Genomic DNA, 25,773 nt, shown 5'->3' with positions numbered 1-25,773 from the left:
TTTGTGGTCTCCGCAGCCTTCCTGTGTCTCTCCAGAAGCACAAGCGGTGTCACCAGAACCGCCGAGGCCTCCAGCAGCCGAGGTCACAGCAGGAGCAGAGGGTTCACGAACCATGCCTGGGATCAGATGGCTCCAAGCAACCCTGCAGATGGCCCCGCCGAGGGATCTCCCAGCCGGATGGTGATCCCACGAGCGCTGGTGGTTGCTGGCAGCCTCCTTCCCCTCGGTGTTTATCCAAGAGAGGGGAAGACGTGTGGTTTCAGGGAGGAGTTGCTGCGGATCCTTGCAGGGTTTAGTGTCGCCGCATCCCCAGACAGCAGCACACCTTGCAGCAGAGGCTGAGCTGGAAGTGAGCCCATTTGTCCCACACGGAGACATGAACATGAGAGACCCCTGGAAGGCTGTGCATCCCTCCTTGGCTTGGGAAAAGTGCCACAACTGTAAGATAAGCAAGGCTGGCTGGTTTTGTAACTTCCTGGAGAGAAACAGGAAAGTATTTTGGTCTCAGCCAAGCTGAGCATCATGGAGTGGTGCATTTGACAGATTCCCTCGCGCACACACGAAATATGGAGAGAAGGAGTTCTGGGCAGAGATTGATGTGATGTTTCAATCATGGGTTTTTTTGAAGGGAAATATCCTGAAGTGTTAGTGCACAAAGAGCTTTTCTGAGGTTCCTGAAGAACAGTCGTTACGCCTGGGTGTAATACACTCTGAGTAGACTGGGTCTTCTCTGCAATAAACCATGTGCTATTGAGCTCATCCAGATCCATTCCAGGTGCCAGCTCATCGATAAGGAAGGAACAGAGATCTCTGCTCTGTTCCTCAGGGGTTATTCCAGATCCCAGCTCCCCAGTCTTTCTGCTGGGAGGGGAACAGCTTCTCCACGCCAGGAGAGGGCTGTGAGCTGCTTGGCTTTGTCATGTAGCTGATCCCTCTGCGAAAGCCTGCACAGGTGATGCAGCCTGGCTTTCTTCTTCTCTGATGAACATATGCAAAAGCAGCAGCTGTAAATAGGATGGATGATGCCACCAGAGCAAACAGGCCTATGGAGTATTCCTGTCTGCAGGACTCATTTGGCCTGGGTAGGCAGCTTGGAGATGACTGAGGTGAAAGGAGGGGAATCATGCCCTAAGCATCAGCTCAAGTTCAACCTGCTGTGCTGCAAGGTCTCCATCCTCAGCACCTTTGCATGATTGCGCTTGAAATCAGCGCCTTTCTGATGTTGTCTGGGAGAGCTCTCTTCGTGCAGGGCTTTTCCCTGGTTCATTCAGGCCGTGTTTGCACTTTACCAACCCTTCCTGCACAGCTCTAAAATGCAACCTTTCCTGAGAAGCAAAAATCATGAGATGCTCATCCAGTTCCTATTCTGCATACTGCCAGTGGCAATCTGGGTCTGTCTCAGGCTGTTCTGGAAAATGGAAGGAAAAAGTAATTTCCCCGGTGCTTTGTGCACACAGAGCCCTCTTTGCATCCTCCTGCGCTGTTCCCTGTCACCTCAGACACGAGCTGGTGTCACTGATTACTCCCCAGCTCAGCTCCATGCCTGTCAGCTCTTTTTGATTACAAAAATGCCATCCCCTGTCTCTGAATGGTGACAATGCTCTCCACTCCTTGTGTATGACATTTTCAAACCTTTCCTCCCTGCTGGAAAGAGCTCACTGAAAACATCTGCCAACCTTCTTTTTCCTCCTTCAACTCACCTCTACTCTGAGATGTCTACAGAAATAACATTGCTGTCCTGTTGTTTTCCCATACCATGATGTCCATCTGCTGCATCTTCATATATCCTCGGGGCAGGATCTCTGTAGGATACAAACCAGTTTTCTATTCTGTGTGCAGTGCCTGCACGGTGGGCTCATAGGCACCATGTCAAGACAGATAATAGTGTTCCTGCCTTGGAAAATACTCCTTTCTTACTTGTGCAAGGTATGGGACCTGCAGCGCTGGGGAGCAAAGTTGCTGTGTGCAGAAGAGAGAGGGCAGGGCTGCAGAAGCCTTGTTCTGACCCAGGAAGGGAGGGTAACGGGAGCAGCTACTCTGTGGTACAGAAATGATCAGGAAAAAAACCTCTATAATCTTGATGTTTGCCACAGACAGATTCTCAGCCACAATTCCCAGCTTCTGTCTCTGTGAGCTCCCAGAAAACTGCTGTGTCCTGACAGCTTCAGCCACTGCTGCTTTGGGCTGAACACTCAACTGGAGACTCAAGGAGAAAACCCTTCAATGTCACCAGCAGACCTTGGGGCTCTCAGGGGACTGTTTTTTATATACATTTTTCATCCTGTTTAAACACTGCCCCCCCTCCCCCAAACCTTATGGTTCTATGCTGCTTGCACACACAGACATGAGCACGTTTTTCTCTCTGTGTGTTATCTCTGTGATGTTTCCATGGGAAACTTTCCAAGGCGGGATTATTTCGCAGTCCCTTTCGACCCACAGGGGAGGTGGCTGGACCCCCAGCATTTCCCATCAGTGATCTGGGACCCAGTCTCCTCCCACCGCATTCCTTGGAGAGAAACCCACGCTGCCGGGTGCGTGTCCATGCGGCGATGGAGAGACCACGGGCATCACGGCTGGGAACAGAGGGACCAGTGTGATCTCAGGGCCCTTGCAGGAATGGGGGGGACGAGGGAGGTTTGCACTGCATCCCTAAAAAATGGGGGCTCCCCACCAGAGTGGTGAGACCTGCACCAGCCCCTTGTGCAGAGCGATGGTCCCGTGAGAACCGCTGTGCTGCTGGGGCTTACGAAAACATTGGCGAGTCATGGATCTGTTATCTGGTGCTGCAAAACTGTAGCAGCAGAAGTGGTTTCTGAAGCTAGCAGGATGTAAGTGAGACTGTCCGTGGCTGAAGAATATTTAGGGGCTTCTAAAAGGAATCACTTAGGGCAAGCACAGATACTGCTTAAGCTACAGAAGAGTGTGCTCTTGGCATAATCGTATTTTTTTATTATTATTATAATCATTATACACTGAAACGTCTGCACCGCAATTATCTAATGCACCAGCTGAAAGCAAATGCCTAAGAGAGAGGTGGTTCTTTTCTTTTCTTCTCTTTTCCTTTCCTTTCCTTTCCTTTCCTTTCCTTTCCTTTCCTTTCCTTTCTTTTCCTTTCCTTTCCTTTCCTTTCCTTTCCTTTCCTTTCCTTTCCTTTCCTTTCCTTTCCTTTCCTTTCCTTTCCTTTCCTTTCCTTTCCTTTCCTTTCCTTTTCGTAAGTTCAGTTGCAGAGAGATGGCTGGGAAAATAGCAGTATGGGTTTTCCAGATTTTTTCCTCAATAATTGTGGTATCTAATGTGCTTCGGTTCCAAGTTAAAAGATGAGGGTTTTGTCCTGCAAGCACAACTTTGGCTCTGCTCAGCTCCTCACACATCATCACGGGTAATGAAGGGTCTGCCCCTGGTTACTGTTGTGCTGCCCTGTTTCCTTCAGTTCCTCTGCATGTGTGATTGGAGCTGCCTCAATCGCTGCATTGATTATGTGCAAGAGAGAACAGGATCCAGCTCCCTCTCTCTGAGCTGCCTTTGGCTTTTGCAGGAATAGCAGGAGAAGAGGGAGATCACAAACTTTTTTGGTTACTGAAGTCAGAAATTCTGATTCTGGAGATGCCCCAGGGAGGAGCATTGGGGTGGGAAGGGGACTTTCAGAGGTGCTCCTCACCCTATGGTGAGCAGCCCTGGAGTTTCCTGAGGACTGTATTTTGGCTGTAGAAGCACTAAAAAAGCATCTTTCCAACAGCCTGCATCCTGGTGTTCATCGACTCAGTGGGACCACAAGTTGCTGCCTCTTGCCAGGCATTTCACAACACAGGTCCTCCCCGCACGATGGTGATTGCTCATCATTAGTAGAGATGAGTAGAGCTTAAAATCTCCTGATCCCGCTGGTCCAGGTGGATGCCTGGGGGTGTTCAGCTCATCTGGAGTCTCTTACCTGTCTGGAATCAATCTGATGTGGTAGGACAAAGCTTTCCTATGCAGTTCCTGGTGTTTCTGCTGTCCAGTTGGAGTGATGATGTCTCGGGCCTCCTTGGGATTTTAGTCCTCATTTCCTTGCTTGGCCTTGACAGGAGACAGGAAGCAGAGGAAATGAGGAATAATTAAATCATTTTTTACAAATTGATTTGTCTCGGATCCAGTTTGAAGGATGGGTGAAGGCTTGGGACAAGTCTGAGGCTCGCGTTTCCTTGAAGCATTTTTCTCTACCAGAATAATGTACAGAATTTCATTAATAATGACAGCCCCTAGGTCTTGTAGAGCAGAATGAGGGCTGACATGATGTTCTACCTGTGGGTGATAATCTAAGCCAAAACCATTCGATCCTCTGCGATGTCCATGTGTCATAATAACCTAAGTGGCTTTGGGTATTTTGTCAGTGGTATTTATATCTGGAGATCAGAAATTCATCAACCATCAATACCCAGTGGTGATAAGGACAAGAGCAGACTGGAAAATGATACTTACAGAGTATTTTTGTTACTAGTGGTTCTCAGATTGTCTTTTCTATGGTGTTGTATATGGTTTTATTACCTTTGGGGAAAAAAAAGACCAGGCAGCTGGACTTGCTTTTGTTCACTGTGTTTCAGTATAGCCAGAGGCTTTTTGGCTCCCATGCTAGAGAGGCAGATCTGGTCTATCATTGTCATTTTTTATTATTATTATTTATTAAGAGCTTTCACTGGGGAGCTGGACCTCACGTAGGGAGGTGTCAGACTCGGTGAAACCAGTCTGTTCCACTCTACCTCCCAGCAGCCGGCAGCCGGCAGAGCCAAGTTTTGTAACCCATCAGAGTCAGCAGGCAGGAACCCTCAGGATCCTGTTAGCAAGGAGAGGTGCTCCAGTACCTCCAGGTCAGCCCAGGAACATGCAGGTTGCAAGAAACCATGAAGGACTTGGCTGATGATGCCAGTCCCATCCATAGTGCCTTCTTCCCAAGTCTTTCTGAAGGGCTTGAGACTCCAACAGGGACCATTTCTCCTGCAAAAACACCCTTCTGCTTCACATCAGCTCCCTGGCTTCCGCTGGAGCTTCACATGGGATTGGCAGTAGGGTTGTCTGGGCTGTCTTGTGAAGACATTTGGAAATCAAGCATTTCTCTTGAAGAAGTTATTCCATTATGTGCAGGATATCAGGTTCGTGTCCAAGATTCTTTGAAATCAAGGCACTTCCTGTTATTTCAAAGTGTAACCAGGCTGCTGCTTGGATGGACTTTGTGTTATTGTTAATGGCAGGCAGTCCCAGACGTTCAGGTTTTATTGTGCCAGCAGTTTATGGATGGGTATCTGTGTCACTGGTGAAGAAGTGAATGAAATCCAATACTCCCTGCAGGACCCTTGCCGGAGCTGCTGGAAGCCTTCTACATTTGGAGGATAAGTGTTTGGGTTCCTATTGCTAAGTAACAAAAGGATGGGGATAAAAACAGTTCCCGAGCAGCAACCCCTCCCAAGTGCCCATACACCTACATTGAGAGCTGAAATCTGTAGCCTCTTAATATAAACCGGAGAGGGAGATGGCATTCCCCAAGGAGGACATCTCCAGTGTGTGAAGGTGGAGGCAGAGGAGCCTGAGAGGAAGTTTTAATTTCTTTCACCATTCCTGATGTTCTTCTGTGATGCTCCCAAAGCCCATGGCTGACTGAGCGGTGGGAATGAAGATATAGGAAGTCTCTGCAAAGGTGTCCCTGCCAAAGTCTTTCAGAAATGTGAGCCAGATGGGCTGAAGCCCCACGAGACAAGAAGAGGAACACAAATATGACATAGCAGACATCCATGAGTGAATGGGTTTTATCTGTGCCGTTTTTGTGCCTCTCATATAGAAGAATGAGTCCTTCATATTCTGTCTGTGCATATCTTAATAACACCATGATTAGCATGACTAAAGGTGGCTGGTACCAAAGGGAAGCTGGAAGTAACCAGTGATCCCTCTATTACATTGCAGCCTTCTCTAAGAGGAAGGAGGAGCAGCTCCACTGCTTGCAGGGAGCTTATAAAATTTCCTTGAGTGAGTCGGCTGCACCAGAAGGTATCTTTTCTTCATCAGAAGGTATCTTTTCTTCATCTCTTGAAATACCTTACAACTTTTCGTGAAATAAGAATGGCTGAAATTTCCCTTCTTTTACTCGGAGTATTCAGGGGATTTAAGTATGTGGCCTGGCCAAGCAGTAAGTACAGACAAGGATTGTATAAGACAGGGTGTCCATTTGCTCCATTTATCCATCACCATTACTGAGATCTTTGCCATTTATTTGGTCTGTTCATGTTGCAGCTCGTAGCTCTCCAGTGATGTTGGCAAGGCGGTTATTTCTAGTACGTGAAATAACCTTAGGACCCATGAATTATCAGTGGACGTTGCTGACCTCGGTCCCAGTTTCCTTGCTTCTTGTCCCACTTAGTGAAGTGTAAAGGGATTTTCAGATGCCCCATTCAGCGCTGTCCCCCCTACTTTGTGCTCCCACTGTGGAGCAGTAAATAACCACAGGAGGAGCAGGACACGGGGGAGCCGAGTGCTTCGCTCCCGACCAGTAGCAGAACAATGCCGTTAAATTTCCCTTGTGTGGTGTTCGTCTTAATTACTGTTTTTCATTATGTGCAGAAATTCAGCTTTTTTAACACAACAGTGTTTTATTCTAAAAATGTGCGGCATGGCTTTTGCCTTTTTTTTTTTTTAACAAGGAAACAACCAGCCTCATTAGGTATCAGCTTTATAAGTCTTCCCACAAAAGCAATTAGCATTCAGGGTGAGCATAAAATATGTTTTCCGTGTTAAAGACCTTACAGCATTGGCTGCTACACTACAGATTTAATGTCAAAGCCAGTAGAATGCTTTTTTTTCCCTACCTACCAGTAATTCCAGTGGCCATGGATGGGGCAGCTCCATTTGTGGGTCAGTGATCTCTAAGAGCAGAGGAATTACTTGGAGAAGATTAAGCAATAACTGGGTGAAACAATGTAAATATAATTTTGGATGGAATACTAGAAAAAAAACAACCCAACCCAGCCTTCTGTTAAGTGTCAGTTGAGTTTGTTTCTCAAGTGAAATGACGAAATTCTACTTCTTAATAATTTAAAACTAAGCGATGGAGCAATGGAGAGCATAAGGGGCCAGTGGTGATTTTATTTCTGTCCCTGTCCCCAAGACCCACCGGTCAGTTCCTTTGAGGTGTACATTGTAAATGAGATATTTATTCATTTCTAATAGGCTGGAGAACAAGAAGGTTTGTATCAGATGTGGTGACAGAAGACAAGATGCATTTCTCTAACATTGTCACTGGAATAAACTTTGAGTTACAGGAAAGTGTCACTCCAGAAAGCAGAATTTTTTGCCAGAATATGGCTATCAACTGACTGTTGCACCACAGATCTACTTAATTTGGCAGTGTGTGAATTTCAGCAGTTAATAAATGGATTAATTAGAGCCTGAAGTATTGGTAGTATTTACCCATGTAAGTAGTAACCAGCTCAAGTCAAGATTACTCTAAGGAATGGGCTTGACTTTGAAAAGGACTGGATTTCTGCTGGGCTACTGAAAATTCTGCTTCTCAAATGAAAAAAGTCAGAAAATGTGAAAAAAGCTAATAAATAGCATTTACCTTTCAGTAAATGGTGTAGAAAAAAATCTACTTTAAATAAAAGTGGAGGTAGATGTAACGTGATGGTATCCAGCCTCAACAGCGAGGTGTCCTGTGTACCCCAGAAGGGGGCTTTTGTCAAAAACGGGTGGTTCTCTATACAGAAATGCACCAACAAAGTGCATTTATGTTTGTGTATCTCAGAAGCCACATCCTCATGACGATAATTTCTTTGAATGTAACTGTGCTAAGATAAACTCTGCATTATATTGGTAGCAGCATGAAAATAGAGAGGGGAGATTGACCCTGGAGGCAATAACCATGCAACAAGAGCAGAAAGCGTTGATGCAGGCGCTTGCTCTTTACACTGGCTATTCCCATCCAGCATCCTCAGTTCAATTTGAAATAATTCTTGAGCTGTAACTGACCTCACTCCAAAACAGTTTTTTTCCATAATTTGATTGTCTGTTTAGGACAAACAAATGTTACAGGCCCTAATGTGCCTCCGAAAACACAATTGCTGCAGAGAGTGCAGTTAATACTGAGAAATGAAGCCTTACTGGACTAAAGCCATTACACACAGCCCTTCCTCCTTGACACGACAAGCGACAGAAGGACAAGAAGGCAGCGCATAATTAAAACAGCGATGGCATCCAGGATCACTCATAGCACTTAGAAAAATAGCTGCAGAAAGAGCTGTTTTGAGAACAAGGAGTATCCGTGGCAGACGAGAGTCACTCAGAGTCAGACAGAGTCATTAATGTCAGATTTTCCGGAAACTGTTTAATCAATTCTGATGGAGGCGGAGGAGGAAGAAGTGGGATTGAGACAGGTCATCTATGGGGATTTCCATGCTAGACTTTCTCCATGAATATTTCATGAATATGAGTTTGTGGCAGTGTTTTTTTTAAGCTGGTATTTTCTTCTGTTTGTATTTGATCTTGGGAAAGGTGGTGTTGGAGCAGTGCCCTGTGTGAGTGCTTGCCCCTGTGGACAATTGTATCCTGACCTAACCTGTCCAACCAGTGCTGGGAAACAAAGCCCAGCCTTGCGTTAGCTGAATATTTTTTCCTAATATTCTGATTTATTTATTCTAATATAGGGAAATTTATTTATTCTAAATTATTTATTCTAATTTTGGGAAATCTCTAGGGCACGGAGAGGTGGAAGGCAGATGTGATGTTCTGTGATGTCCCTGTCATTACAAACCGCAGCAGTAGCTATAATTAATTACTTTCTGTTTTCTTTCCCACTGATGTGGTGATGGGATGAGGCGTCCGTATTGCTCTGCAATAACTGTTTGACTTTTACGTGGCATCTTCTGAGAACAGGGACACACGGCCCAGTCATTAAACAAGATGTGAGAGGCTCTGGAAGTTTTTGCATTACCTCCCTGCTCTTGCAATTGGGCTTAATGGAAGGGAAGCCCAGAAGGGACTAATTAGCCCGTGCACACAATCAATGTAATTCCACATTTCTTCATGCTTAGGTGGCTAAAGCTGGCCACCTGGTAGGGATGATGCACGCACATTGCACTCAAATACTTTCACCTTGCAGTGAATGTGCTTTCATTTTTTCAGCCTGGTTTCATCTCTAATTGCATTTTAGTAATCAAAGCCAGCTTTTCAGCTTGTATAAAACAGCATAGTACTATTTACATTGATTTCTTTCTGAAATAGATGTGTTTTTATAGCGGTTTGCAATGACAATTAAATGATTAAAGCAGAGAGAGGGTGAAGTTGTATAACAGCAGATAGAGCCATAATGAGTATAACTGTAATTTTGCTTCTAATAGACTAGAAGAGGCCTGATGCCACAACCCAAAATTGAATCAAGCTTTCACTCAAGCATAACATTTGGAGGAGTAATATAAAACCATGCTGCTTTTACTGTTTTACATCCATATACAACGTTTGCTGGTGTTGTGTTGCTCTATGTTGGTGTAATTTAATTGAAGTCTCATGGTCTGTTTTGGACATCCCACACTGCTCGAGGGCCAGGTCCCCATCAGGGCTCAGGTGATGGAGCTGCTGGTGGTGTCCTGGGGCAGTCGCAGATCCTGTTGGTACCCACAACTCATCTTCAGTCAAAACAGGCTCTACTGGTGAAAGGATTTGCTTTTGCTGATGGAGAAATGCCTTTAAAACTAATTCTCTGGCCTGTGTTTTTATATGAGTGAGAGCTTGTGTGGATTTGGGTTGTTTATGCATATTTTCTGTATTGCTCTCGCTCTGGCTGTTTGTCTACCTCTGGAGACCGCTGTGTGTGTTACAGAGGTGTCAAGATTTTTGTCAGCTTTTCCAGTGGATTTACAGCACGAAGCTGTGTCCAGTGAAGGGTGCTTTAAAGGCTGAACATGCAAGAGCTGCTAAACTGCTTAAATCCACTCCTTTGTGCAGGGTAAACCTACTTGGAGACATCGCCATCTTTTTTCACACTTAGCTTAAATTTTTCATTTCTTGGTTTAATTCTGTAGTTCTTAGGATAACTGTCAGTAATAAAGAAATGTCCCTCCATCCCGACCATCACATACATCTTTCCAGATAATTAATCTGTCCCTAGACCTTTTACTGTCTATGTTTCAGTATGAAGTTTGAATCATCCGCTTCTTGTGTGCTTTCCTCCCAGCTTTGCATCCATCCCCTTCACCAGAGATGTTGTTTACCTCTTTTTTTTTTTTCTTTTTTTTTTTGTTTTTCTGACATCCTTGAAATCTGGAAATGGAAAAACCTGGACACAGGGTCCCAGATGTGATCCCATCCAGAGAGATTTCACACAGAATCACAGAACCATTTCCTTTGGTTTGATGTTTCTACACGGACCTCCCCACATCCTGGTGGTCTGGCTGCCTTCTCACAGGGCAGTGCTATAGGAAGCAGCTCCTGTGGCTTTTTTCCGATGATATATGGGTTCATTTTTCATAGGCATGCTGAAGAATCACTGATCTGCTTTTGGACGGGGCCTTGCCCACCCACAGTGCCAGCGTCTCCTCTGCAGCAGCTGGCATGTCCCGCGCAGCCCCAGTGCCACCGAGGTCGTGCTGCCAGTGCTGCAACCAGAGCACACTGGGGATACACCCGCATTATTGTTCCCCATTCAAAGAAATGTGGAAAACTGCCTTAGGTAAAATTGGAGTTGGCAGGACCCACCAGGGATATAAAAAGCAGAAAGGGTAACTTAGGCCTGAACTGTCCTGTTTGATGATTTTTTGTTTGCAATGCCATAAAATTCCTCCTCCTCCTCCTCCTCCTCCTCCTGTCTGGCCTATGCTCAGATTCCCATAGAGAGGAAATGAGCAGGATGCATTTGTTTCTGGAGTTGATTTTAGAGTTTCTTGCTGAATTGATGTGCATTTTGCAGTCATGGTGATCAGCACTGCTGGCAAGAAATGGGGAGGTTTTGCTCTGTGGGACACCAGCACTGACAAGAAATGCCCGTTTCCATACACACAGACATGCTGTCCTGTGCTTTACGTGTGCTGGGGTCTGCATGAACGCTGTCCCTGTCCTGCAGTCCATGTCACACAGCACACAGGAGGCTGCATGCAAGAACTCTGATGGTTCTTTGACCATCAACTCTTTTTACCCAAACAGAGTGGATTCTCATAAGCAACACCTTTCTCTTGGAGGTGCTGCATTTTGGGGAGGCTGAAGACACTCCTATGCAAGATGCTTTAAAGGGTTTCTTTGAAGAAGGGTGATCTGCTTTTGGTATGACTTGAGATAGAATTAACAATATTCTGCACTTGAATAACTTTACCTGTTCAGTTCTCTAAGCAAGATTAGTCAATTCTCGTAGATTTTAAAAATTGCAACAGGATGCCCTTGACTGGTATCTCTCCCAGCATAGGCAAATGGGGTTTCCATCTGCTAATAATGCATTCTTCTTCAATGCTTTCCAACTATTACACAGATATTTCCTGATAAGTGACAGATAGTTGATGTGGGCTCCATATGTGGATGGAACATAAATGTGAAAAGTCAGCAAGTCCAGAACTGCTTACACAGAGAAGATCACTAAAGGGCTTTTGTGAAGAGGATCCCACTTTATGTGGGAAAATTAAATCTACAGAAATGAGTTACCAAACTATGTATTTCTACTAAGATCTATTACTTAGTCATGAGAAGTTTTACCACTGCTTTACCTGCCAGTCCATGCTGTGTCTTGCCAACACTTGCTTTTCATAAACCGATCACATTACCTACATCTTACTTCATTTTAAAAACACAAAATACAGAAGTCATCAGATGTCATCAGATGTGTTGGAGTCCACTCGAAGTGACTCCCACCACTCCAGGAACTGTGCTGTACCTGTGGCAGGAGGCAGTTCCTGCCTCGATGTTGTAGCAAGCAGAAGAAGCCCTGGATTTGCTGCCTGTGAGGTGGTTGTCATGGACAGTGTAATTCTGCCAGTGTTAAATGAAATTAAAAACTCAACATGAGCTGGCAATGAGTGCTCACAACCCAGAAGGCCAACCCCATCCCAGGCTGCATCCCCAGCAGTGTGGCCAGCAGGGCCAGGGAGGAGATTCTGCCCCTCTGCTCTGGTCTGGTGAGGCCCCCCCTTGCAGTGCTGTGTCCAGTGCTGGAGTCCCCAACACAAAAAGGCCATGGAGCTGTTGGAGCGGGTCCAGAGGAGGCCACGGAGATGCTCAAGGGCTGGAGCAGCTCTGCTCTGGGGACAGATGAGAGAGCTGGGGCTGTTCAGCCTGGAGAAGAGAAGGCTCCAGGGGGACCTTAAAGTGACCTTCCAGGACCTGAAGTGGCTACAGGAAAGCTGGGGAGGGACTGATTACAAGGGCATGGAGTGATAGAACAAGGGGTGACGGCTTTAAACTGGAAAAGGGCAGATTTAGACTGGATATTGGGAAGAAATTCCTCCCTGTGAGGTGGCGAGGCCCTGGCCCAGGTCGCCCAGAGAAGCTGTGGGTGCCCCCTCCCTGGCAGTGCCCAAGGCCAGGTTGGCTGGGGCTTGGAGCAGCCTGGGCTGGTGGAGGTGTCCCTGCCCATGGGGGTTGGACTGGGGGGGCTGTGAGGTCCCTTCCAACCCAAACCATGCTGGGATTGTATGAAATATTATTTGAGCTGCTGGTTGAGCTGCTACCCTTGCTGATTCAAGGGCAAGTTAATGTTCATAGTGACACCTTCTTACCAGGCTTCCCTGTGTTGATCTAACCCATGGCAGTGTCTCCTTCAGCACAGAGTTTTGTCTTCTCCAGCTTCACTTCAGACTGGCTTCTGCTGTTTGCAAATATCCTTCACTTCAGACTGAGAAGAGGGGATTTCTGTGGCAGGGCCTCCCATGCCCATACCCAGCTCTTGCTCTGTCTTGCTCTGTCATACTTCGGAAGTTCCTTTGTTTGTCTTGGTGCAATATCCCTGTCTGGTGAACTGGGATACTAGGAAGTTTTATGATGCTTAAACCTGGAAATGACACTGTCTGGTCTGGGTTTTGTAAAGAAATCCTTCTGTTTGTTCTGCTGTAGCTTGGCTTGAGGTATGGGAAATTTCATAGTAACTGTCTGGCCTTAGGGACGTGCTCCTGTGTGTGGTGATCCTTACAGGCTGCAGTCCTGTGTTTCCTAGGGCATAAAATGGATAAGGATAAGGATTTCTGCTGTGCACTCAGTGTCACAGTGGTATTGCAGGTGTCACTGTGGAAGAAGTGGTCTAATCATCTAGGAGGGACCTGTAAGAAAGGCAATAGATTTGCTAGTAATTAGTTACATTATAATACTGATGCATTTATCATTGATCTGGCAAATTTTGCAGGTGGCATAAAACATAAATTAGATTAGTTAATACCAGGGCAGACTGTCAGGAACTTCCGAAAGACGTAGCCAAGCCAGATGAGTGGGCAGCCTGATGACAGATAAAATGGGCCATCAATAAAAGCAGAGACTTGCACTGAAGGGAACAACTGGAGCTGCTCGGTTCACTCGACTGAACTAAATGCAGTGGCTCAGGAAAGAGATCGGATTTCTGACTCTTGTTACTATGGACCTGAAATCCCAAAAACAAACAAGTGAGTTTAACAAATGTCAAAACCGGTCAAGGAAAGACTTGTTCAGTCGCTGCAAAGCTGTTCTTTACCATAATACATTCTTGAGCTTATAAATTCTGGAAATTCACAAAATCAGGCTGCCTACTTGCAAATAATGTAAGTGCAGCTGCTGTGCTGAGCAAGGTCACATCAGCAGAGACTTTGCAGGGCAAAGTACATACCTGAGGGCTGCAGAAGACAGGAGAAGGGGTGGTTCAGCCCAACTGTGTCTGGTAGTGAAGCAAGGAGCCCCCTGGAAACCTGCTGTCCCTTCCTGTGAAACCCCAGACTTCCTTCCCCCCTGCTCTCCAAGGTTTTAGCATGTGGTTTGCAGCCACTTGGAGATTTTGGATGTGTCTCACAGCACTGTGAAAAAAAATGTGGCTAAAAAGCATAGACAGATATTTGTAATGGCAGATACGAAGAGCTAAGCCTCCTAAAGCCTGCAAAGGAATAAATGCTTCATGGTTTTAGGTTTTGACTAAGTTTAAGGGAAAGGACTGAGACAAAGCTTTCTCAGGTTCATGTTTTCCCACTGTTGGGTTTCCTGTGCCTCCGGACAGTGATGGCCTGTTTTGGGGCCACCATTGACTCTGGCACTGCCTATGGTAGCACCGACGTAGCCGTGGCTGTGCCAGTTCCTCTTGCTCTGAAAAGTGATTGTAATCATTGCACATAATTCAACAATTGCACATTTACTAGGAGAATACAGCAAAGAACCTTTCAGAAATGCATCAGATTACTGAATTCTTATCTTCCTGTGTGTCTATTTGAAAGAACTATTTCCTAAATTAGCCTCCGAGCTCGTCATGGCCAGTTCAAGTCCTGGGTTTCAAATCATCTCAGTATTAGATGGGAGCAGTGACATGCAGGAGGGGTGAGTACATAATTCATAACTACAGGGTCATGAGTGCCACAGCGCTCTGGAGGAGCAGCCCAGATGTGGATGTGAGCTCCAGCTGTGGGGTTCAGAGGCATCGGGCACAGCAAATATTACGGAGCAGAGAGATCCCTTGTCTGGGGGAGATCTTCTGTGAATTGAGCTGTCACTGATTTGTGTCTCTGATGCAAATTGGATGAGCATATTAGATACACAAAGAAACCAGTTTCATATTGAAATAATTATCTCCATATATATTTTATAGCCTTCCATGTAGACAGATGGCATTTGCAGAAGCCTTCTCTATGTTATGGCAGTATCACATCCTCTGCTTTCTTCTTGCTGTCTGGCTTGGTATTTCTTTAGGTTACCTTTCTTTTTCTGTTCCTCTCCTCTCCCTGCCTGCTTTACACGTGGCCTCAGGGAGCTGTAGGATGGCTCAGTCTCACAGAGTGTCAGATAAGCTGCAATGCCTAATTTCAGATTAAATCACGTGGCCCTTTTTATCCAGGAGAAGCCAGCCCTGATAGCTTTAATGAGGCTGGCAGAGGGACTGTTGGGCACAAAGAACTTGCTTAGAGATTTCCATGTGAGAGTGTAATTAAGGGTAGTGCAAGTACAAGGCTGATAAAGGAGCAGTTTCATGTTTTAAATGGCAAGGTGATTACCAGCAGAATGGCAGAAAGAAAGGAGGGGCAGAAGGAAGCCTCAAATACAAATGTGAACAGAAGAAGAGAAATCGGGGTTCCTGGAGTCCTTTTGCTCCTTCTGCTGCTTTTGCATTAAGTCACTGACTGGAGAAGAGACATTGGCCATCCCTGGTAACTAATTATGTGTGTCTGGAGGGTTAAATGGAGATGGCTGGGCACCCTGGGCGAAGGCTGATGGTCACTGTGTGCTCTTCAGACCCCTGTGCCCAAACAATGAGAACCTGTGATGAAGGGCTTTTTGGGTGGGTTTACTGTAGTTTTTTGGGTTGGTTATTTTTGGAAGGTGGTGTAGATGGCATTGGTCTGGCTCCAGTTACGTGAGATAAAATATGTAGGAGTGTCTGGGCTACCAGATGACCCTGGTTATGGTCTGGAGAACTTTTGATGATACTGAAGGACAGAAATATGAGCTGTGTTCACCCACATGCAGCTGTTGGACGCTGAGACCTGGTTATGCTGGTGCTGCTCTTGGTATTTTGGGCTAGATTGGGGCCATTTAGACACCCGTCTTTCCTTTGTCTTCTCTAGTCTGTGCCTGAACCTGCATAGACGATCTGCAACCTCATGACCCTAATGCATAAGCATCATCTACTCACATTTCTCCTATGGTCTTTCTGTATTTTTTACTCAGTGTTAAATATTTTTTTGCATTATAAATACTTTTTTAAAAATGAGATTTACTATGCCTTCACTTATTTAATTGCCCACATCCCTAGTGCTGCTCTTTCTATCCAGTTTCTCTTCAGCCTGGCTGCTGTTTTCTCACCATTTTGCTTTGGAATAGGCTTTATTGGGAAATTACTGATGGAGACTGATGGTAGTCTGTGTTCTCAGATCCCCTATTAAGATGCATTAGAAGACCTGATTTTCAAAAGTGAATGTTTGGAGATTTCTGAAATCCAGACATAATTTATACTAGATAGAAAAACACCAGGAATTGCAAAAAGTACCACGCTTCAAAAACTCGGCCTTTTAAAAATCTGAGGGGACCAATTTTGTGTTACCTTATTTTTCTTGTGCTGCAAGTACAGGAAATTACAGACTCCATTTGCGAAGCGGCAGGAGGCTAAATGATTTGTCTCACTCTCACAAATATTTTTCAACCCCACATCATGTTGCCTTCCCTATGCACTAATGCGTGGCCAGAAAAGAAATGAATATACAATGTGAAGGAAGGACGACCAATCTCATTCTCTTGGGTAAACCTGAGTCATGATGTTGTACCAAAGATAAAAAAGCTTGGGCTCTGTGGTGTTTACATGTAGCGTTAGCACAATATCTCTAAAAAATGGATGTTTTCTTCTCTTTGTGTCCATTCTGGGTGTCTTATTCGGGCAGTGTGGCCTCGCAGTCTTCTCAAGTGGCTTTTACTGTTGTCCCAATGGGTGAGAAAGGTTTTATCACAAGCACTTTAGCCAGGATGTGTTTTCTCATTACGTTGCATAGTACCATGACAGAATGTGCATCTTTTAAAACACAGCATAGGCTGAGAGAGATGTGATTCATGCAGCCAGGCCGGACTGTGAAATACCTTATTCAGATTATTATGAGTGCTTCCGTTTGTGTTTGAGGATGGGATATTTGGGTGACCCTGTGCCTGGATCTCAGCCTTTGGGCTATTTGTCTCTACAGAGAAGCAGATGTAGGACATAAGAACATGTTCCTGAAGAGGAAGTAGGCATCTGGGCAAAAGCTTTTGGAGATATTTTGAATTTAGCCTAATTACCCAGAGCTAGCAAATGGTAAATGAGACCGGTGGTGTCAATAACGTGCTGAATTAATCCAGGAAAGTTGTGACTACTTTTGAGGTGGGAATCTTCTTTTTTTTTTTTTATTATGACACCTGTTGCTCATAGGTACAAATCAAACGAAGAGTATGTGTATGTGCGAGGCCGTGGAAGAGGGAAGTATGTATGTGAGGAGTGTGGAATTCGCTGCAAGAAACCCAGCATGCTGAAGAAACACATTCGCACGCACACAGACGTCAGGCCATATGTCTGCAAGTACTGTAACTTTGCTTTTAAAACCAAAGGTAAGAGACAGTCAGCTCCTAGCAACTCTGCTCAGTATATTGACTTACAAACCTTCCTGGGGGTGCTGGCAAAGGGGAAGGGAAGCCCTCCCCAGGGTCTGGAAAAGCCCCAGAGCCAGAGGGAGGGGGATGAGGGAGTCTTAAATTGGCTGAAGTTTTTGGCAGAGGAGCAGCCCCGTGTTCAGCTGCTGTGTGCCAGCATCTGCGCCATCCGATGTGTGCTTCTGAAGGGGATGATCCTGAAACACAGCTTCGCTGGCAGGGATTTATGGACAAAACCACCCCAGAGTGGGAGTGGGAGCTCCTGGGTGCAGACAAACGTCCCTGACCGAGCACCTGAAGACAGCCTTTGGGTGGCTTTTTATGCCAGAGCTCTCCAGATCTGTTTGCGCTGCACATTTTCATCCTTCGCAGTTGCATGTAGCTTCGACATTCTCTATATCGCATCAATAGGCTTTCTCTCTAAAGGCCTCCATCCCAGGACATCTCGCCATTAATGATCCACAACCTCACTACCACCAGATTTTCTTTGCGAGCGCCCTTCATCATTGCCTCAGCGAGCGTGCGAGTGAGCTCTGTCAGGAACACGCAAGCCCACATGCGAAATGCAGGCTTTTCCAAGGGACTGTGGATAAAGTTTTCAAAAGTGCCAGAGGTGCCCAGGTCCCTTTAGCTTCTCGTAAGAGTCTGGCACCATGGGTCGGACAGATCTCCCCTCCATCCTTGGCTGCAGCAAGTCTTGCTGTAAAGATGTCGCGTTCAGTTTCTTGATTATAGTTTGGCATAAATATCAAATGTCCGTTGTCTGTAGCTCCATTGTGGCAAAGCTCAGAAGGTGACGCAGCTGGGAGAGTTAATTACTCAATAATAACCCCCCAAAATAGCGCTATCCAAGGAAGCACGGGTGTGGGGAGGAGGCCCTGGGTGCTTGTGGTTACCCAGAGGTGGAGGGGACGCCAATGCCAGATGAGTGACCCAGACGCCGGGTGACTCGGGGTGGGCCGTGCCTGGAGCTGATGGTGTTGGTAAAGCTGGCGGGCGATTTCTGGGTAACAACGTGTTGGTCATCACTGGGCGTATGGGAGCATGGGGATGTGATACTGAATTTGAGGCCAAATTCTCATCAGCCACATGCAGCAGATCCGAGCGATGGTTCTTTCTCTCCCTCCCAGCCTGGAGCTATTTCTGATCCATTTTCTTTCTCTTTCCCTCTTGCTTTTGTTACTTTGTGCTGACGTTTTCCTTTGAGAGGTGAATCCATTCAGCCTCTCCCCTCACTTCACCTTGCTTTCCACCATGCTTCTGTGAGGCTTTTATTCAGGACGCTGTGATCAAATCATCCTTTTCACCACCTCTTTAGCTGCTTCGCTCTTCATCTCTGCTCCCTTGAAGCACACGAAGTGTCAGCACTGACTGTGCCAAATGCACATTGGAAAGAGACCCTTTCCTCCAAGGGACTTCTCTTCTTTGGCTTTGCAGGAAGCATGCATGGAAATGCTTCCTTCAGAAAATAAACCCAGCTTGGGGATTGGAATGAAAAATCATCTGTTTGCCTATGCATGAGTGGCAGAACTTCCCCAGGTCATCGATTTCAGGAGAAATAGTTGCATGATGGTAATTTGGAATTGCATGCAATTGGGTCTTTGCTGGAAGGGGGTGGCAGTCAGGGCCCTGGCTGTGTCCTGTGGCATGGTTATATTCCACATCACTTTGCAGCACTTGTGTAAAAGCCATTTGCTTTGCTGATGAAGACACACGGACCTTTGGAAGAGTTACTGGAGAGAGAGAAAAAGATCAGCCTTGGGTGCTGATAAAGTCAATTAAAATCCCATTACAGAGCCATTGCCATTCGTGATGGAGTCCAGGGGGTTTGCAGAACCAGAGGTTTCACAGCTTATTTTGCAGAAGAAGTTTGTCTGTGCCCTGATTCATTAGGATCCTCCTTCCTGCTGTGCAATTTTGCAACCAGGGTTAATTGCAGAATGGAGAAGCTGGAGCTCTTGCTGCCGGACTGCGCTTGCAAAAATACAAGCTGAGTTGAAGCCCTTTTAGAAATCAAAAAAAAACTTTCCAAAGTTAATTTTAGCCTTCAGAGTAAGCTCCAGGGGATATCTGTGGAGCTGTCTTCATCTGGGCTGTGGTAGATCTCTCCAGCATGATCTAATGCTCTAAACTCTCAAGTAGGCTGGAAGCAGTTAATGGGGTTTTTTATTATTATTTTTAATGAGGATCTTTATATAGTTAAAATGTACCTCCCCCTCTACCCCTGAAAATCCGTATCTGTGTTCCAAGAACTAGGAAAACTTTTGCAAAAGAAAGTGTTATAAATATTTAAATATTTCCCCCTTTTCGCTAATTATGCTGTTTGTCTGCTTTTTTGTGCATTTCTGTCACTGTAAGCAAAGCTGTTCCAGAGCTGCAGGGAAATGTGGGGTTTTTTATTAATATTTTAAAGCAAATCCATGAGATTTTTGTACGCTCTCTTAGCTGATGGAAACAGCAGTCTCGGAAATTTGGTTTGTAAAGATTTATTTGATTTTATGTTTCTGGAGCAGATATAAACATCTCTCTTTAATGAGGTGTCCCTACCTGCACTGCAGTGGGGCTCTCCTATGCTGTTTGTTACCGTGGCCTCCATGAGGTCGTTTCAAAGCAGCCAAGCAGCTTCTTCATTGTTTTCTTACCAGGAAGGAAATGAGGAAAAAGTGACATTTTAACAATTTTCCCTTTCAGGAAGGTCAGGGAGAACCTTTCCCGTGCTCACTTCCCCAGTGGGGACACAGGAGCCACCAGTTGTCCCCTGTCACTCATCTCCAGCCCCTTTCTTCACTCCTCCTGGATGACCTGGGGACACGGGGCAGTGTTGGCACGTTAATTCCCTTCCTGTGCAGACACTATCCTTTTCCACAGCCACTTTCTGTTCTCACATCAGACTCTCACGTCCCAATTACTTGATTTCCTAAAATTTCTGGACAAGGCATATGGAGCAGCTCGCTGTGTTGATGCCGCTGCTTTTGCTTGGAGATCAGAAGGGACAAGGATCTTCCTATTAATTTAAAAGGTGCTTGTGTAAAGGACATCAGTGCCTGTTGGCTGAAGATCCCCATTTGATAGTCTGGTCCACTCACAGCTTCCAGACACCAGACTTCTGCATGTCCTCAGCCATGGGCTTCCTTTAATGAATTAGTTTGCAGTTCCTTAAATCAGCATATGGCAGGCACTGAGGTTATTGAACATGTTGATATATTAAATGCATTACCCCCTCAGCCCTCAAAGGCAAGGTTATGGCTGGGCAGTTTATTATTGTTACTGCTCGAGCAGACTCAGCGCTGTGCTAAGCCTCCTCTGGAAACTCCAGAGCAGGTCCAACAGCAAAGCTCCAGCAGAATTCACTGCAGTTACAGCAGGGCAGATGGACAGGCAGAGCTGCAAAACATCCCTGCACCCTGTGTGAACTGGGACCTTCCTTAGCGAAAAGGTCCGAGCATCCCCGACGTTGGTCCCCACACTCCTTGGGGTGTCCCAAACCTCCGTGGGGATGGGGACAGAGCTGTCCTCAGGAATCGGCTGCCTGGTGTGTGAGGTGTGTCTCTGGGAACAGAAACAGGCTCAAGGGTCCATAAAGGGGCAAAAGGGCTCCGTGACTCACCACGGAAAGGGAGACACAAAAAACCAAGCCCAAAAAACCCCCGAATGAGGACTGCAAGTCAAAGACTGAAAGTTTCAAGTGAAATATTAGCTGCTATTTTTTTAAACAGTGCAGTTATTAGTACACTAATTCTCTGTGTTTCGAAATCTGCAAACCCAGCCTGGGTACCTTTCTGGAGGATTAGTTTTTGGCTAACACAAGCTTGATTCAGAAGGTGGCAAGTATTTTATAGCCTATATCAGTCCAGGCTCGATGTTCAAATTTCCTTCTTTAATCTGTAAGTCAGAAGTATAAAAAGGGGTAACAAAATTCTTAAAAATTGAAATATTTTGCCCAATAAATTATCCAAGTTTAAGCTTTCTTATAGACTCTCACTTGGGGAGATTATCTCCATGCAGAGACCTAAATCAAGGCTTGAAAATCGCACTGAAAACCTATTTCAAGGGTTTATCAGGGATGAGGAGTCTTGGCCTAGGGCTGGTTCTGGTGTGTGAGTGCATCTCACAGCAAAATGGGAGTTGTTGCTGTTGCTCTCCTTGCACATTATTTTAAATGAGGAATATGAAAATACTTAAGTCCTGGGAAGCTGTGAATGTTTTTATCACAACATCACCTTGGAGGCTGAGATCACGCAATTGGTAATTTGTTGGGGTTTTTTTCCTTTTGTTTTGTTGTTGTTGTTAAATTGTTCACATTTAACAGGAGAAGCAGAAAACGCGGTGTGTGCCCAATACAGACAGGGTAATTTTTCCAGAAATCTTAATGTTTCTGTTCTCTGCTTTTTGTCTAACTCCACCACCTTTAAAATATGATAATGGCTATTTGGCAAAATTAATTTCCCTCTTTTAATTTAAATGGGAAATTGCTTCTAATCCCGATTAAGCTGCTGTAAGTGCTTTTGGAACACTGAAGTTTTAGCTTTCTCAAAACAACATGAGTATTTAAGCTGCTTTAAGTCCAGAATAAGACCTTGAGAGAAGAGCTTAAGCAGCCGATAATACACAGTTACAAGCAGGCGCAATGAGAGCTGTGCTGATGCTGCATGCAGCAATAGTTGGGGTGGGGTCACGATTTCCACTGATTCCTGAATTTAGTGAGATATAGCCAGTTTATTTCAAATCTGGACACTTTTTGGTAAACAGTCCTTAGTGAGGACCACTTACCTGAGTAGGATTCAATATCACTCTTCTGCTATTTAAATCCAGCTTCCCTGCCTGCGAGCTTCTCTCTTGCTCCTTTAAATACGTTTTTTTTCACTGTTTCCAAGGAAGCAATGCTATGTGGGTTTTTTTCTTTTTAAGTTGGGAGGCAGAACTCTGTAAGGCAACAAGTGGCTCAGAGCCCTTCCTTGTAGGATTCACATCCAGCTTTTACTTAGGCAAAGCGGTGTTGATTTTCCTGGAGATTTGCCGAAGGACTTCAGCATTTAATCCTGCCAACATTAATTAAAGGGTATAAAAATGCAAACTGTATGAAGAACCCTGATAAGATAAACATCATTGTCCTCCAAATTGCTCCCAAGATGGATAACTCAGCTTCTCAGCTGGTGGAAATAAGCCTCGGGCTTGTAACTTCCTTCAGAGGATGCAAACTTCGGTCAGAGGAGAATCCATTCCTGAGTCTCCCTGTTCTGAAGGGACAACAGAGCCCTATTTTTGGGATTTCTTTGTGCGTGCAGGGTGCTGTGCATGGACAGACCGTGCCTGAGAGGGATTTGCACCAGGAGCTTTGTAGCCTTATCTTGTTATGGGCGTGCGTGGGTATTGCCTTATCTAAGCAAATGAGGATGGAGGAAGATGGAAAGCAGAGCAGAAAAAAGCAGAAGGGGAAAGAAAGCAACACTTGCTGTGAATTGGTCCTTGGGTGTTTTGCATAAAGTCATTGGCACATTGGCATTGCCCATGCAGGCACCGCAGGGGGAGGGAAGAGGAGAAGCCGTGGCGATGCCTTGCACAGGGACAGTCGCCTCCAGTGAAAGAAAATAAAGAAGGAAGTGACGCTGATGGCTCCTGGCAGAGATTGTCAGCCCGAACGGCTGCTCGGGGTGGAGTGAGGCAAAGCAGAGGAGCAGTGATGCGAAGGCTGCAGAGGTCCTGGCCAGGCTCCCAGTGTCTGCCCAGACCCTGCAACAGCAGCAGGGAGAGGCTGCAGAGCAATGGGAAAGGCTTGTCCGAATAACCAGACCCGGACAGCTGAAGTGGCCAAGCTAGCCACTGTGTGGCTCTGAGGACCCGAGGCCAGCTAGCCACTGTGTGCCTCTGAGGACCAGAGTCCTGCCCTCGAGGATGAGATGGCTGCAGTCTTGCCCAAAACATTGCATTCAGCAGGAGCCCCCACCCCCCGAGTAATTAGGGTTATGCCCTCCCAGTTTAGCCAAAGCCAGATTTGTGCAACACAAATCCCTTTTTTGGAGATCTGGTAGCGCCACAATGCCCAGTGGATCTCCCCTCCCCACTACTCACTGAAAGGGTTACCAGGTACTGGTAGGGGCTGCCCAGGGCAGTGGTGGAGTCCCCATCCCTGGAGGAGTTTAAAGCTGGGAAATGAGGTGCTGAGGGCCATGGTTTGGTGGTGGACAGGTCATGGTTGGACTTGATGATCTTAAAGGTCCTTTCCAACCAAATGATTCTGTGATTCTCCTCATCGTGGGGATCACAGCTGAATGCCCGAGGTGCCACAGACCAGAGTTTAGCCAACATCCCCTTGCTCACATTGGGTTTACTTTCTGTGTTTATTATCATGGGAGAGAATCCAGAGAAGGGTTTTGCTGTAGTGACTGAGAAAGATGGGTGATTTCTGCCAGCCGAGATGGGATGTGCTGTGACGGATGGGCAGCAGCAGCAGGGTGTGATTTCAACAGAGTCAGTTTGTCTTTCTGCTTGTTAGGTCCAAAATTAAATTCCACTTCCATGAGGCCACAATTTGGACTCATTGGGTACTTTTTGGTGAAACAGTTTTTCACTTCAAAACAGTGGTGATTCACTGGAACCAGAGGTGTCCATGAGTGCATGTTCTTGTCTGATTGGGTGTCCTTGGGTCCACAACAAAACTCCTGGTCCAAAGTGGAGAAGGAGAGGTCTAATTTGGAGCAAGGACCTGAGCCAAGCTGGCCTCATCCTCTTACCTGAGTGTCCTAACCATGGGGCTAAGGGTATTTAGGGCATAACATTTAACAATAATAAATCTTCCTTATTGGAGCTGTTTTGCTGCATTTGAATTATTAAATATCCTTTGAATCCACATCCTCAGTGGGTGCCAGCTACACGAGGATATATAGTCAGCCTTTGTCTCTTGGTCTTTCCTGTTGGAGCTGTTCCATTTTGTATAAAATGGGCTAAATAAATAATTCACGGGCTAAAGAGAAACTAACTTGGTAGCTCGATGGTTATGGCACTCTTCTGAGATGTGAGGGCATCACGGGTAATTCTCTGCTCCAATGAATAGTTGCTTATTTATTTATACTATCCGGAGCAGCGGGAGGAGAGGTTGATAGAGGCCCCCTGTACTCCCTGGATTGCAGGATACCATCAAGGGACCTCAGTCTTTAGCTGAAGGTTATAATAAAGTGTGAGAATTCATTTTTTCCTCAGATTTTATATATTTTTTTTGTGAGAGAAACAAGCCTTGTGTTCAGCACTGCCCTTACGTGTTAGTGAGCAGGAAGGCTGGTGGTACATTGTATTGCTGCCATGAATTTGGAATGTTCAGCCAACTCCGGGGCTGTGCTGGGAATTAAACAGCCCTTGGTGGAGCTTCAGCAAGGGCCCAGGTTTCTTCTCAGCTCAACCCATAAAGAGATGGGGGAGAGGAAAGGGCAAAATGGGACATATTTTCTTTATTTCTCCTACCTTTTATTTTTCTCTTTCCCCTCTCAACAAAGATTCCCCTTTGTTCAGCATTTCCCTGGGATATCAGCAGGGTTAGTAACTGTCTAATTAACCTGCCTGTAATGTGGGACTTAGAATTAGAGAGATGGCCTGCAAGGCCAACAGGGCCATGAGTCATCCCATCGCATGGTCCCGGAGCAGTACCTAGTGGCTCCAAATCCCATCCTTCTCTCAGGGGCTCCTCCCATCCCAGCCCCGAGGAGGCCCAGTTAGTGCTCAGGAGGTTTCCTCTGTGCCACCAGACCCTGGTGCCCAGGGCTCAGGAGGAAGCCATGGCTCCTGCTCTGGGGAGCTGAGGACTTTTGTCTGGCACTTTGGTGCATGCCAGAGCATCTGAGCCATTCTGCTGGGCACAGAGGGTGGTTGCAGGGTTTTTCCCCATTGCTCACACTCATTTTGGTAGTGCCAGTCTGCCCCGTGGTGCTGAGGAGCTCCTCAGCTCCAGACAGGGGACTCTGTGTGTTGGGATGAGATGGGAGGTGATGCAAGACTGAGATGTGCTTCTCTTCCCTATTTTCCTACCATTTTTCTTTGCTGCACCATCACAGCTGAAAGCAATCCAGGACTTTTCTCCCCCCTTAACCCAAATGTGTACCCCAGCTGCATTTTCAGGTTGCACAACACCTGAAAGGTAACACAACCCTGACAACTCTTCCACCCCAGCACAGCAGCAAAGGAACGAAAGGGAGGACTTAGCCTTGTGTCAGGGGGTATTTGCAATGGATGGGGGCTTGGGGAGAGCCAGAGGCCTCCTTTGTCTGGGTCAGAGTCAAATTATTAACTTGTTACTGCTGAGCTTGCAAAATGAGTAAAAAAAATAAATAAAAGAGCCTTATTAACCAAAATACATTTTCTGCTTCTTTTCAGGGAATCTGACTAAACATATGAAGTCAAAGGCCCACAGCAAAAAATGTCAGGAGATGGGCGTGCTGGTATCTTCACTGGTGGATCTGGAAGCCGAAGAAGGTAAAATCCTTTAACACTATAAACCTGCTGTTGCTGCGGAGAGAG

At 45.9% G+C, this 25,773-nt stretch overlaps 1 protein-coding gene across 1 annotated transcript in view; it reads left to right on the top strand.

The window, feature by feature from the left end:
- LOC104544891 (transcription factor HIVEP3-like) overlaps nucleotides 1–25,773 on the top strand; it is a 59,947-nt gene that overhangs the window by 22,016 nt on the left and 12,158 nt on the right. The window contains 2 exon segments of the mRNA XM_010189894.1: nucleotides 17,051–17,226; nucleotides 25,630–25,728. Coding sequence (XP_010188196.1) covers nucleotides 17,051–17,226; nucleotides 25,630–25,728 — 275 coding nt within the window.

This window comes from Mesitornis unicolor, unplaced genomic scaffold (genome assembly GCF_000695765.1).
Source record: "Mesitornis unicolor isolate BGI_N332 unplaced genomic scaffold, ASM69576v1 scaffold188, whole genome shotgun sequence".
Lineage (NCBI taxonomy): Eukaryota > Metazoa > Chordata > Aves > Mesitornithiformes > Mesitornithidae > Mesitornis > Mesitornis unicolor.
The sequence above is the reverse complement of the archived record's forward strand: the minus strand, read 5'-3'. Positions and strand labels throughout refer to the sequence as shown.